The sequence below is a fragment of the Stegostoma tigrinum genome, chromosome 7, assembly GCF_030684315.1.
Source record: "Stegostoma tigrinum isolate sSteTig4 chromosome 7, sSteTig4.hap1, whole genome shotgun sequence".
NCBI lineage: Eukaryota > Metazoa > Chordata > Chondrichthyes > Orectolobiformes > Stegostomatidae > Stegostoma > Stegostoma tigrinum.
In genome coordinates this window covers 51,801,820-51,817,048 of record NC_081360.1, presented here as the reverse complement: position 1 = coordinate 51,817,048, position 15,229 = coordinate 51,801,820, and the positions used below count along the sequence as shown (strand labels likewise).

At 38.3% G+C, this 15,229-nt stretch overlaps 1 protein-coding gene across 5 annotated transcripts in view; it reads right to left on the bottom strand.

Moving 5' to 3' along the window:
- Positions 1-8,567: 8,567 nt before the first annotated feature.
- The window catches only part of LOC125453815 (glutamate decarboxylase 1), a 57,727-nt gene continuing 51,065 nt past the window's right edge, over positions 8,568-15,229 (bottom strand). For all 5 annotated transcript variants that reach the window (XM_059647266.1, XM_048533793.2, XM_048533795.1 and 2 more), the window contains one exon: positions 8,568-10,262. In XM_059647266.1, coding sequence (XP_059503249.1) covers positions 10,089-10,262 — 174 coding nt within the window. In that variant the 3' untranslated portion in view covers positions 8,568-10,088. The remainder of the gene's footprint in view (positions 10,263-15,229) is intronic.

Here is a 15,229-nt window from a genome sequence, read left to right as displayed (position 1 = left end):
AACATCAAAATTCAGCATCCTAAACTGGAAATTGTTTTTTCAGTTATTCATGGGATGTAATCATCAATGCCAAGGTCAGCATTTGTCACCCAACCCTGTTGCCCTTCAAAAGATGCTGGTGAGCATTAGTTTTGACCACTGCAGTTCACTGTAACCTACGATGCTGTTAGGGAGGGATTCCCAGGTCTTTAATTCAATGACACTAAAGGAACAGTGATATATTTCCAAGTCAGGATGATGACTGGTTTGGAGGGGAAGTTGCATGCGGTGGTGATCCTGTGCATTTGCTACCCTTGTCTCTCTAGATAGTAGAGATCTTAGGTTTTGAAGTTGCTCTTTAAGGAGTCGTGGTGAATTGCTATTGAGCTTCGATAGTGGAGGAAGTAAATGTTCTCCATGCAGATGCTGCATGGATGTCTGATCAACTGGCTACTTTGTCCTGGATGATGTCAAGTTTCTTGATTTCAACTTCCAGCAAGGAAGCAGAATTGGGCCAGAGGAAACTTTAATGCTCAGAAGGAAAGCTTAAACTTCCCCTGCAATGGATTCTTCCCCACAAATCCCTTCAAATTGCACACAGGGTGACCAGGACATCCAATTCTGTCAGTGCAACATCAACAACCATATTTTAAATAGCACCTTTCACACAACTAAATATCCCAAGGACATTTGCAGACAAGTTCTAAAGTAAAATTTGATACTAAGCACACAAGGAGATATTCGAGCAGGTCACCCAGAAGCTTGGTTTAACTGATAAGTTTAACGAGTGTCTTAAAAGGGAAAATGGTGGCAGTGAAGGCAAGATGTTTAAGGAGAAAATCAAAATCTCAGGTCCCTGACAGCTGAAGACACGGTCACCAATATTAGAGCAACTTGGTGATGCCCAACAGTGCGGGATTGGAGGAACAAAGATATCTTGGAAGACTGTTGGGCAGAAAGAGGTTGCAGCACTGATGCTGTGGAAAGAGTTGGAAGCAGCGATGGCCCTCATGTTTGGGAAGTAGGGATTCTAATTCAGATTGAATGATTTAGGTTCTTCTCGGTTCTGAGGAAGGGTCACTGGACCTGAAATGTTAATTATGATTTCTCTTCACAGATGTTGCCAGACCTGCTGAGCTTTTCCAGCAAATTTGTTTCTGTTTGTGAGTGATTTAGGCCATTGTTGACGACTGTTACCTACTTACCTTTCAACAGTTTTCTGGGCCTGAATTCTGTTGCAGGATCCATCCCGTCAGATGCAGTCCTATCAACATAAGTCAGTTAGAACCGAGCAAGGTCTCTGACTCTAACTCAGAGGTGGGAGCTTTCTTGGTGGGGTCCAGATGATAGCTAATAGGTCTTTGTAAGTTTAAACTTCTCAGCCAATGGTGCATTGTCAGTCTAGTCTCTGATTATCTGAAGAGCAAAATATTTGGGCCGATGAGAATATTAAAATTTAAGTGTCATTTGACCAGACAGCAGTGCAGATCAACACAGGGGTGATGTGTGGAATAGAATTGGTGCAAGTTAGGACTCAACCAATAGGGTTTTGTGGAGTCTTAACTACATGGAGAGTAGAATGTGAATGCTAGTCTGGTGTGAATTGAAATAGTTAAGTCTAGAGTTAGCAAAGGCATGGATGAGAAGTTCAACAGCAGATGAGCCGAGAAAAGGGCAGACTTGGGTGAAGTTGATAGAAATGGGAATTGTAAAGTAAAAGGTTAACAATCAAATATGTAAATAGGAAGCTATGGCAATTTAATAGATCATTACATAATGCTGGACAGACTCTGAAAACAGCACTATGTTGATCTCATACTAGACTTAAGTGTATACAGTTAGTAGAATGTGAATAGACAATTCCCTTGAAACGACCTTACACTCCCACAACCCATCCTCATTCTATCCATGCAACAGATCGTGACAGTGTTCGAATGATTCAACAGCAGGTCAGAGCAGTGGCAAGATATCGAAACAGATAGCCGAGCGAGTGTGAAAGCAAGACAGCAAATGACAACAAAACAGCGCATGAAGCAAACTGTGACAAGGCTGAGCCACGGAACTACAAACACTATTATGGCCAGAATTGTTTGAACATGTGGAAGATCCACATCAAACTGAAAATTGGCAGGACCAGCAGAGATGGCTCACTCAATGCAGGAGTTTAGATTTTTATTACTTTAAATAGCTACATTAAAATTAAAGATTTTCTTTTAAAACTAAGCAGAAAATGATAGATTAGTAATACTCTCTCTGATAATCAGGTATGGAAGACTTAGTGAGAAAAGAATGTTTCTTTTGATGGATATGCCAGCGTGTTTCAAATGTTAATAAATAAAGTACTTATCAGAGAAAAATATTATTTCTAGTTACTGTAGGTGTCAAAGTGTAGTTATGACGATAGCACAGCCAACAGTTATGAGTCATTATCTCATAGACCTGTTAACACGTTTGCTTGACAACACCAAAATTAATGGTTTTTGATCAAAGAAGTTCTTAAGGATAAATGTTCTATATTTAGCAAAAAAACACTAAAGGCTCTGTGACATCATGATCGATGCGAATTGGAAACCAGGAAAGAAGATTTAACCAAAAGAATTTTACATTCCAACAAATTAAAATGATTCTTTCTAAAAGGATAGATTCATATATTGTGGCTTGATTCCAGTTCAGTTGTTGTTAAGTAGTGCTCTATTTTGCTACTTTTTCTTTGGATTTTGATTTGTTGTAACAACTGCTTTGAAATAAAACCCAGAACAAAAGTTTTGCCTGTTTAAAAGTTCAATATCTACGATATTTCATTATCATTCAGAAGATGTGAAACATGAAGCCTGTTCCATTAATTCTGCAGAAAATAAGTTCAATTGTTGGAAATAGGTTGTATTACTACAGACACAGAAAAGAAATTAATTGTTTTTCATAATGGCTTTGCGTTCACAAGGAAAAGGAAGTCTTTAAATACAGTACATTTTGTGATTGGACATTCCGATAAACATAAGAAAGAAAAAGTAACAGCTTGTATTACTAAAGTATATTTCACAACCCCATGGTGAACCCAAAGGGCTTTACAGCCAGTGAAGCATAAAGCTCAGACACTGTTGTAATGCAGGAATAATTCAAACATTGCTTCACTGTTGGAAAGTTACATGGCTATACACATCTTTAAGATATAACGTTTTAAGTTTTAAGATATAATTCATGGACATTATGACTCCTGACATTGAACTGCAACAGAAGCTCAGCATCCACTCCATCAACTGGCATAAACATGTCTCCTCTGACATCACTGTTATGTGCCCATTGTCCACAGAACCCTCACCACCCACTGGCTGTCTCTTATTCACTGTCCTGCTCCTAGCCCTTCACTGTCCCCTGCCAACTGTTTATTACCCTGGTACATCCCACTTGCATTCTACACCCCACTGCTCACTGCCCAGCTCCTCACACCTCACTGCTTCATTGGATGTTCTGCTATCCAATAATCACTGCTTCTCGCTGGCACCATGCCACCTCCAATACACCCCATCCACTGACCCCATACCACCATCATCCCAGCAAGCTCAGTTGCTGCCTAATGCTCATCGCTCTACTCAACATTTCCTTGCCATTCACTCCTGACACTTCTTACCAACCATCTTGCCACCTCACGAACTGTGACTGAGCCACAAAGGGTTCAGGCGAGGTTTGGCAAACATGGTGGCATTCCAGGCAGCCAACAGTTTAGACCAGGGCAGTGAGAGAGATGGTGATTGGTTTAGGGAGAACAATGGTGAAGGGTTGGAAGTGGGATGGTGAGCAGGACAGAGACAGGAATGATATAAGGTGGCAAAAAAAGTGATGAAATAATGGATGTACGATGTGAGAAGGAGAGCAAAAGAGGTAGCAAATGATGTGGCAGTAGGAATGGCAAGTTTAGTGGTGACAGGACAAAGAGCGATGCAGTGAGGGCTTGGGACTGGGGCAATAATTTGGAGGCAATGAGAATGGTGTTCTTTTCAGGCTGAGTTTGATCTGTGCTACCTTTGGGGTTACCCTGAATCATTCTGTTGATTGTCAGAAGCAGTAAAACTACGCATGCAGTTGGTGCACCCTCAGCAATAATAGAGCAGCAAAGGTAGCCATATTAACTCATGGAATCATGTGGAAGCAGCAGGAACCTTAGTTGTAAATTGATGAGAACCCTGTGTAGTCTCTCTTTGTGAAGACCTGCTGCATCTTATTCCGTTCAGATATTTGGCAAGATCTTCCCCTGGAATCAAGATCCTAACGGAGCTATGGTCCTGCCTACCTAGAGCTTTCAGCCAATTAGAGGCCTACAACTCTATTAAACACACAGCTTCAGTGGGAATGTGATGGCTGTTGCTGATACGACATTTTCCAGGATCATTGTTGGCTCCTAGGTCAGAGATGAGTGACGCTGGGAGGGGAGTCATGGGATGGGTTTAAGGGAAATGTCAGAAGCAAGGGCAGCAAGGTGGCAGGGCGGGGTGGCTGCCCTTGTATACTCCCACCTCGGGCTTCATCAGGGTGGAGGTGAGAACGTGGTATTCCCTTCCCACCTGGCTGAATACTGCCTGCCAGGACTCTCAGTATGTGGAAGGTACAGGATTCCACCCAGCGAATGATCAGAGATTGTTGGAGGAGCCACGCAAGAGTTGTTTGTGACAAGAGTGCCTTACAAAAACCCACCTCATCATCTTCTAAGCTGTCATCATTTCCAGCAGCTCAGGAAATGTGGTACCACATAATATTCTCATTTAGAATTCTTAATTATTTTTCCTTGAAAAACAGTGGCAGCTATTAAAGATAGTGTTGTATAAAGTGTTCTGAAGGTGTTCTGAAGAAAGAGTCACTTAACCCAAAACATTAACTCTGATCTCTCTCCAGATGCTGCCTAACCTGCTGAGCTTTTCCAGCAATTTCTGTTTTTATTTCTTAAGTTGTTAATGTTGGGGCCTACATTAATCTGATGATGTTGTACTGTCTTGGCTGGAGAATGAGGAGTCTGAGGGATTGAAGACAGTTCTTCCCTGGGTCCTAACATTTATAGTAATTATTTCTATCTAGCTACTGTAGCTTGTATCTATTTCTGTCATACAACAGTTACAACTTCTGGTTAAGATACAAAGCAAGAATACTTGTGTCAATGCACAATAGTACATTCTTTTATTTAATGGCATAAGTTTGATAGAACTGTAATTGCTATCGAGTGTTAGAATTTCTGAGACTGAGAATAAGAATAAATTTATTCAAAAAGTATTAGAAATCTGAAGTTCTCATTTTACATCAGATGTGCAGAAACATTTTATAGATGACTCAGTGAAAGTGCTTTGCAAAGATAAAAGTACACTTTAAAGGACTTAGATCACAGTTTTGCTATCAGACAGTTTCAGGCCATTGTGCTATTAAAGCTTTAATATAGTTCAGCTATAGTTACACACTATTTGCAGCACATCATTTCACAGAATTAAATCTGACATAAAATAGCATTCTGGAGCTGGGTGATTAAGGAAGCTAAAGGAGGAATGGAAATACATGATCCTTTGTTTTTGCTTTACTTAATATTTGCAATTTCCCAGTGTTGACTTTTTGTTATAGGAGTAGAAAGTTGGTTAAGAGGTGTGTCCCTTACTAATAGATGAGTAACTTTGGATTATTCAAATCTTGAGGTCCAAAATTGTATGGAAGTTGGTGGTAAGGTTAATAAAGTGTATAAAAGCATATCTAAACACATTATTAAAATCATTAAGTAATCAATTCAAACATCTTAAGGATGGCAGAATGGGTAATGTGTCACAGCTGCAGTTTGTGGGTGCTTGTGGGCACTGGTCGGGTACAGGACCAAAGTGTTTAAATTTCAAGCAACTTGAGCTCAGAGTTTATGAGCTGAAGGCTCAATTACAGAAGTTGCAATGCATCACGGAGGGGAAAGTTACTCAGATGCCATGTACCGGGAAAAGAGAATAGTATAAATAATGAAATGATAAACAAACCACAACAGAAAAGGAAAGTGCAATTCTATGAGTAAACCAATAACTAAGTCTAGAAGTTATAGAAAGAATAAAAGAATAAAACTAAAGACCCAATCTATGAATGCACATAACTTTCAAAACAAAACAGGTGAACTGGGAGTGCAGAAAAAATATCAAGTATGGTCTGGTAGTAGTTACAGTGATGTAGCTGTAGGATGACCAAGTTTGGGACCTGACTCTTGAAGGATAGAGGGGAGAAAAGATGTGAATCTATGAGAACATGGAGTGGTAACTCTGTTAGGGAATGAGAGTATTAACTCAATCGCAAGGGCTGACCTAAATTCAAGGAATCAGGAATTGGAAATGGGTTAGGTGGAGACGAGAAATGATTAATAAGTCATTTATGGGAGAGTTATACAGGATCCCTGGCAGTAAGCACACTGTTGGGTGCATCATAAAGGAAGAAACAACAGGACCTTGTCAGGAAGGCTTGGCAATAATCATGAGGGATTTTAATGGAAATAATGGAAAATAAAGAGATAGCAGATGAATTGAACAGGTGTGCTTCATCAACCTTCGCTATACGAGAAGCAATTATAAAACAGGAAGTGGGTGGAAAGTAGAAACTCAGGGCAATTACAATCATGAGACAGGTGCTAGTAAGTAAATTATTGGACCTGCAGGCTGACAAATACCAGGGTCCTGATGGACTTCACTCTAGAGTACATTGGCTAGTGCGATAGTTGATGCAATGGTTTTAACTTCCCACAACACCTTTGATTCAGGGAACATCCCATTATATTGAAGATAGCAAATGTAAATATTCAAACAGGGAGTCAGAAAACTGGAAACTACAGCCAGTTAGTTTAATATCTGATATGGAGAGAAAGTTAATAGTTATTATGAAAGAAGATACACAGCGTCCTTAGATAAGATCGAGGTAATCAGATAGATACAACAGGTTTTGTGAAAGGAAAATCAAGTTTAATCAATCTATTGGATTCTTTGAGAAAGCAATAGGTGCTGTGCTGTTGATAAAGGGAAACCAGTGAATGTACTGTACTTAGACTTTCAGAGGCATTTAATAATGTATCACGTCAAAAGTCATTGTAGAAAATGAAAGCTTAGTATAATGGGTAGCATACTGGCTTGGACAGACAATTGGCTTACAAAAAGGAAGCAAGAGTAGGAATAAATGAGTCTTTTCTTCAGTATAGCAAGATGCAACAAATGCTATGCCTCAGCATTCAGATCTCAACAGTTTACAACTTATGTAAATGGTTTGGATGAAGAGTCAGAAGTTATAGCTGCCAAATTTGCTGATGACACAAAGATAGATAGAAAGCTAAATTGTAGAAAGGATACTAGGAGGCTATAAAATCTATATAGATAGGTTAAATGGGTGGGCAAAGATCTGACAAATGGAGGGAATTGTGGGAAAATATGAAATTGTTCATTTTGGAAGGAAGGGCAAAAAAAGGAACTTATTATCTGAACAGTGAGATTGAAGAGCTCTGAGCTGCAGAAGTCTGTAGGTGGTCCTGTGTGCAAATTGCAAAAAGCTACTCTGCAAGTACTGTAACTAATTAGGAAAGCTAAGAGAATCACTTATTGCAAGGATAATTGTATACAAAAGTATGATCTTATGTTGCAGTTATGCGGCACACCAGTGAGACCACGTCTGGAGTACTGTGTACAGCTCTGGTCACCTTATTTAAGAAGGGGTATATATGTGTTGGAAGCAGTTCAGGGAATGTTTACTCGATTAATATCTGGAATTGGCTGGTTTTCTTGTGCGAACAAGGTGGACTGGCAAAGCTCGTAGCCACTGGACTTTAGAAAAGTAAGAGGCTACTTGAATTAAAACGTGAGAAATGAAGCGGCCATGACAGGTTGCAGGGGGAGATCTTTCCTCTTGTGGGAGAATCTAGAACTAGGGGTCACTGTGTACAAATAACAAGTCACCCATTTAGAACAGTGATGAGACAACAACTTTTCTCTCCTAGAAATGACTGTCTTTGGAATTCTCTTCCTGACAAGGTGGTCAAAGCAGAAGCTTTCACTAATTGTTAAGGCTGAGGTGGAAAGATTTTTGGTAGGTAAAGGAATATAAAGTTATCAGAGGTAGGTGGGAATGTGAATTTGAGGTTGCAATCTGATCAGCCATGATCTTATTAAACGACGGAGCAAAGCTTGAGGGACAGAAGGCCTACTCTGCTCCTTATTCGTAAACCCATAAAACTGTAATGTTCCTATGCTGTACTGCACTGAAGCTTTAAAAGTACATTGCTGTGATTCAACACAAAGTTGTTAAAACATGGTATTTTCTTAACTAAAGGTAAATTCACCTATGAAAATACCATTATAAACATTTAAGTCTATGAATTTAAACGTGTAGAGGTTTGGTATTCTCACCTCAGTTTTATCCCAATAGTTTGAGGGTATGAAATGACTTTCAACTTTCTTTTTATATTTTATGACCGAGAAAGCAAAATAAGAGGGTAGAGTCTGAAATGTCAGTTCACGTAGCAAGGAAACTAAACATTTCCTAAAAGTAATCTATTTTTACAACAATATTTTACTGTAGTATATAATAAAACACCAAATCCGTTGTGGTAATGTCTCACAATGTTTTTTCCACTTTATTTTTTTATTCTACACATCGGGTAGGTAGAATATTCATTGTATACAGATAACACTGTCCCAAAAACACATGTACCAGCTTCTGAATTGAAAATTAGCTCTTAGTGACAAGTAAGCTATCTTTAGCTCGGTTGTTAGGAATAGGTTAACTCAAACTAGCCCAAACTCTTTCAAATTTACATCCAGATTAAAATCACCAAGTTTGCTCTTGCCCAACAGAACACCACAAATTAAAAGCTTTAATCAACTTCTTTGGAAATAATACTCTGAAATACACAGTATTTGTACAAATCCAAACAATTTGACTGAGTAAAGTGATAAAATTGCTTTCAACCACATAGGTCTTGCTGGGTCCATCCCACTCATAGAACTCAGATCAAGGACAAAGTTTTATGATGCTGCAACATTGTTTTTCCCTGGGCACTATTTGTAGGTCTTTGTTGAGCTCCAACCACAGGCATATTTTCTGCGTTTGGACTTCTGTCTTAAAAAAATTCCTACACTAAACAGACTAACTGTATGCTATTAGCATATCTAGTTAACATATCTGAAAATCCAAGAAAATCCAGTGAAGGTTTTTATAATTTTTACGTAAAATCTTGGTTTACAGGTATATATTATGTTCAATATGTGTAGCAATATATTTCACTTGTCACTTTAAAGGCTGCATAATTGTCCAGACTAAATAGAAATACTATTGCCACAATTATTTTGCTGTATTCTTTGGCTCACATATACACTAAAATACCATAAACATCATTTAGAACTCCTTTGATAGTATATAAATAAAGATACAGTACATACAAATTGAAGAAAATACTAGACACCTCTGTAAGACAGTAAATTTCTGGATATAAATAAGCAAATATTCTGTAATATACCTACATTTTTAAACAGTTCTGTTACTGTAAAACTATTACATTTATTTCTCTTCACAAAAAAATCAGTTAACATTAATATACACAATCTACACAAAATGAATACTTTTCTAGAAAGACATTTAATTACATCTGTCACAGAATTATGCAACTCTTACCCCAGAATCACAACTAAGGGGGCAACGTACTCAGAATAAAATGTGGTGCTCACACTCAATAATTTTACATTGTGACAAAAAGCACCGATACACAGTATAGCTATGAGAAAGGTTTCTGCACAGTCTAAGTAAGTCTACAATTATAGAATTACATGTACCTCTATGGGCTAAATTCACTGCACATTGTCCACAGTACTCACAGATCAGAGATTGCTGAGCTCTTTCAACGAAACATACATGCTGAGGCGCACTTGTTAAGTATAATATGTATTTAGAGATTGTATCTCTTAAATAATTACCTCTAATAAATATTCATTGGACAAAGAATGGGTTTACAGATTGCCTGACAGTACTGCAATGTGTTGCACAGATCTTTAAACAAAACACATTTGTTGTACATGGTAACCAGTTTCGGGAGAAAACATTGATGGCAACAGTAAGTAAATCAAGTTAACGTGTTACAAATCCTGCCCCAATCGTTCTATCTCATCAATGAGGAAGTCAATATCTGATTTTGTTGCAGCTGGGTTTGAGATGACCATGCGAAAGAAGTTAGCTTTATCTCCTTGAGGCTGATATCCAACCATTGTAGTGCCGCATTCCATCATCTGTGCCTTTATTTTTGGTGCAATCTAATACAAATAAAGGGGACAATGGTTCTTAAAGCTCTCTTGATGGAGAACATTGTTCAAAAGCATGAACAAAAAGCTGTCCACCAATTGATGCTGATTTATTTCAAAGTGAAATGATAAAACACAAAGGTAAAAATACACAAGGATTTTTTTCATTCTATGTGCAGACAATGTCACGAAACAATTTTGGTTTTTAATTTTATTTAAAAACTTTTTTAAAATGTAATTTTTCTTTCAAATAATTTGTTAATGATCCGCAAATTGTTTTCACTGTGAAAGGTTTTAATATACAACCTTGCTCTCACGACAAAATCAAACAACCCACTTTATCAATGATCTCTAAATGATGTGGAACACATACTTTTACACAAATGGGAATGTCTGCACGTTCTTCAAGATGACACAATGGTGCGATGCATTGGTTCTTTATTTGCATCATTATAACTCACTCCTAAAAAGAATTATTCATTGCAATTGGATATTCTCCATAGGAAACTGACCTGATGGTCAGTTAAGACATATAATTAGAGGCTATCCAAATCAAATGTAAATTTGAAAAATAACTGAAACACATTTGGTTATTCAACTGTTAGTGCCATTTAAACACAATGCAGCAAGTTTTTTTATGTAAGATAGTAGTTTCTGAGAATCACTTTTACAGGCACTTTGATTCAATGTTTTTTTTCAAATGCAGTTTCTAACACGAAAAGACCATTTGCCCAGCTGCAGTTTTCTACCCAGATTTACTTGAGCAGAATCATGAAACTCCATTTGCGGAACAGTCAGATTTGGAAATAAAGAGGCCACATGAATGATATGTATGTGGAAATGGGAAGGGAGTGGCCTGATATTTATTGGCTTGGGAAGTAGTTAAAATAGGGATCCCATTTTATTCTGACTGAGAGACTGGCAGTTATTGACAAGCAGGAAGGGCTGCAGTAGAAGGTTACAGCTAAGGACAGAAGGAGAAAAAATGACAGGGAGACAAATCATGGGATTTCTCTCTTCTTTCAAATAATTTGTAAATGATCCGCAAATTGTTTTCACTGTGAAAGGTTTTAATATACAACCTTGCTCTCACTACAAAATCAAACAACCCACTTTATCAATGATCTCTAAATGATGTGGAACACATCTAATCATGGAGTATTGTATTATGGGGGTGCGGGATGGGATTGCAGTGATGGATTCTTGGGATAGAATCACGGCAAGGTTAAGATCACAAACAAGGATGAGATCACAGAGGGTCAGTGCTGGGAAGCGTTGATTGTAAGGACTTTGTCAGATGGGTGTCAGATGCAAGGTGTCAGATCATGAGAGTGTAATAATGAAAGACAGTCAGATCATAGGCACATCAGGTTATGGTGGAATTAGATCTTGGTGATAATGTGTCAGATCACAGGATAAAACCTGAATGAGTGGGGACCAGACTACAGGAGAATCAGGTGGACTTAGAACACAAAATGGGTCAGGGCACAGTCAGAGGTCATCTTAAAGGAAAGTCAAAGTTAATGGGGTCAGATCAAATGCAGTACAAACTCTTTAATATATTTAAGTTACTTACCTTTCTGCCTCAAAAGCAAGGTACTACAACTCTGCCTGTCAAGTCACCCAACTTTAAAGTCGGGTAGGCATGCTCCATCTAGCTTGTACCACCATTCAACGCGATCATGTCTAATCCTTTGTCTCAACACCAAGCTTCCACTCTCTCCTCAAATCCTTAGAAATTTCTAGCCTCTAGAAATCTAATTCTTTCTTAATGATGTTCTGTAACCTGTCCTCCATAGCCTTTGCTGTAGTAAAGAATTCCAAGCATTGCCACCCTCTCAGTGAAGACATTTCTCCTCATTTCAGTGCACATATTCTGAAACCATGACCCTTGTTCTGGAACTCCCATCCCGGCCAAGGAAAATCATCCCAGCATGCAGTCTGTCTAGCCTTTTTGTATAGGAGTTGGGCCATCATGTTGTAGCTGTACAGGACATTGGTGAGGCCACTTTTGGAATACAGCGTACAATTCTGGTCGCCCTGCTGTAGGAAGGATATTGTTAAGCTGGGTACAGAAAAATATTACCACAACGTTGCTGTGAGTGGACAGTTTGAATAACAAGGAGAGGTTCAATAAGCTGGGATGTTGTTGCCTGGAGTATCGGAGGCTGAGGGGTGACCTAACAGAAGTTTATACAATCATGAGGGGCATTGATAATTTGAATGACCAAAGCCTTTTCCCCAAGGTAGGGGTGTCCAAAACTAGAGGGCACAGGTTTTAAGGTGAATGGGGAAAGATTTAAAAAGGACCAGAGGGACAACAATTTCCCACAGAAGGTGGTGTGTGTATGGAATGAACCACCAGAGGAAGTGGTAGAGGCGGGTACAATTACAACATTCAGAAGAATTTGGACTGATACACGAATAGGAAAGGTTAGAGGGATACGGGCCAAATGCAAGCAAATGGGACGAGTTCAGTTTAGGTTACCTGGCCAGCATGGATGAGTTGGACCAAAGAGTCTACATTTTTATGACTGTCAGAGCTTTATATGTTTCAAAGAGATGCCCTCTCATTCTTCTAAACTTCATTGAATACAAGCCAGTTGACTTAATTTACCCTCATACAAGAAACCTGAAATCTCAGGAATCAGTCTGGTGAACATTCACTGCACTCTTTCAATGGCAAATATACATTTTATTAGTTAAGGAGACCAAAACTACACACAATACTTCATGTATAATTGCAGACAAAGCCCTCTTGCAATGACCCCATAACTGCTGGTGCACCTACATGCCACGATCACTGTATGTCTTGTCCCTTTGTAAAGTCAACAGTTTCCAATCTATCACCATCAAAATAATACCTTGCCATTCTGTTTTTCTACTAAAGTAGACAATTTCACACTTACACAAATTATATTGCATCAGCCATGTGTTTGCCCACTCACTCAAGTTGCCTAAGTCACCTAAAGCCTCTTTACATTCTGTTCATCACTCAGACTCCCATCTAGTTTTGTGTCAATAGAAAATTTGGAAATATTAAACTTAATTCTCTCATCCAAATTGTTGATATATATTCTGTGTAACTGAGACCAAAACCATGATCCCTGTCCTACTCAAACTGTCACCACTTTTCAATTCAAAATGACCCATTTAGTTTGCTCTGTTTCTTGCCTGATAACCAGTCCTCAAACCATGCCAGTGTATTACCACAAATTCCAAATGCTTTGACTTTGCACACTAATCTCTTGTGTGGGACATTGTCAAAACCTTTCTGAAAACCCAAATACACCATATTCACTGATTCTCCCCCATTCACTCTACTAGTTATATCTGCAAAACACTCCAGTTGCTTGTTAAACATGATTTCCGATTCATAAGTTCAAGCTGACATTATGCAATCCTGTTGATATTTATAATTGTCCTTTTACCATATCCTTTCTAATAGAGTCCAGCATTTTTCTCACTACTGATGTTAGATTAACTGGTGCATCACTTCTAATTGTCCCCCTTCCCCCCTTTTGAAACACTCAGCTTACATTTACCATGTTGCAATCTGTCAGGACTGTTCCAGAGCTACAAAATTTTTGAAGATGACAACCAATGCATCCACTTTTTCCATGGCCACTTCTTATAAGTACCTCGGAATGTAAAGTATTAGGTGATGGGCATTTATCATCTTTCACTCCCATTAATTTCTCCAGCTCTATTTTTCCTACTAATATATTTCATTACATTCTCCTTCCCAGTAGACTCCTTGCTCTGTGAAGCCAGGACTAATATAACTATACAGTCATAGTGTCATACAGCACAGAGGCAGATCCTTTGGTCTAACCTGTCCACCACAACCAAACAACATAATCTTCCCTAATCCCATTTACCAGAATTTGGTCCATATTCTTATAAACCCTGTTCATATACTCATCCAGAAGCCTTTTAAATATTGTAATTGTACCCATCTCCGTCACTTCCTCTGGTAGCTCATTCTCTGCATGAATAAGTTGCCCCTCAGGCCCTTTATAAATCTTTCTCTTCTCACTTTAAGTATATGCCCTCTAGCTTTGAACGCTTCGACCCTAGGAAAAAGACCTTGGCTATTCACCATATCCATGTTCTTCATGGTTTTATAATTATAATTATTGTCTATAGATTTTATAATTATAGTTGTTTAATTGCTTTTTCATTTATTTTTCTCCATTATCAATTATCCCAGACAATTATTTCAGACTATAAGGAGCCCACATTTGTTTACACTAATCTTTTTCCTTTTACATATACTTATAGATACTTCTAAAGTTTGCTTTTACTTTTCTTGTAAGTTTATACTCATACTCTTTCTTTAGCCATCATAAACAACCTCTTGGTCTTCTTTTGCTGAATTCTAACTTGCCCCTAGTCACCGGGCTTGCTACTTTTTCTAGCAACTTTATATGGCTATTCTTTGAACCTCATATCATCCTTAATTTCTTCTGTTAACAATGGTTTGGCCACTTTTCATATAATTGTTACAATGCACATTTGTTGCTTAAACATTAGCAAATGTCTGTGTCCTGATATGGTCTATAACAATGTTACCCAATCTATCACAGACAAGTGACTCCTCATACCTGTACAGTTTCCTTTATTTCAATGTAAGATCTTAGTTTCAGATCAGGCTGCTTTACCTTCCACCCTATATGCTCTCCACCTCCAAAACAGTGGATAAGAATGATGATGAGTTTTACTTATTTTAAGCACATTACACTAAGGCTCCCAAATTTACAGTTTAATTGCTGAGGATGGCTGTACATTTTGTTGAAGGCTTTTGGTTCACCTGTGTGATCTGTAATGTCCTGTTATGTCTTGTAACAGCTGTTTTATGTTTATTTATGCATACCGTTAAAGTCCCTTCTATTAACGTGGAGAAACTAGCACCACAGTCCATGCCAATGGGATTAAAGCAGTCAATGTCCATGGGGAACTGAGAGGATTAATGTTAA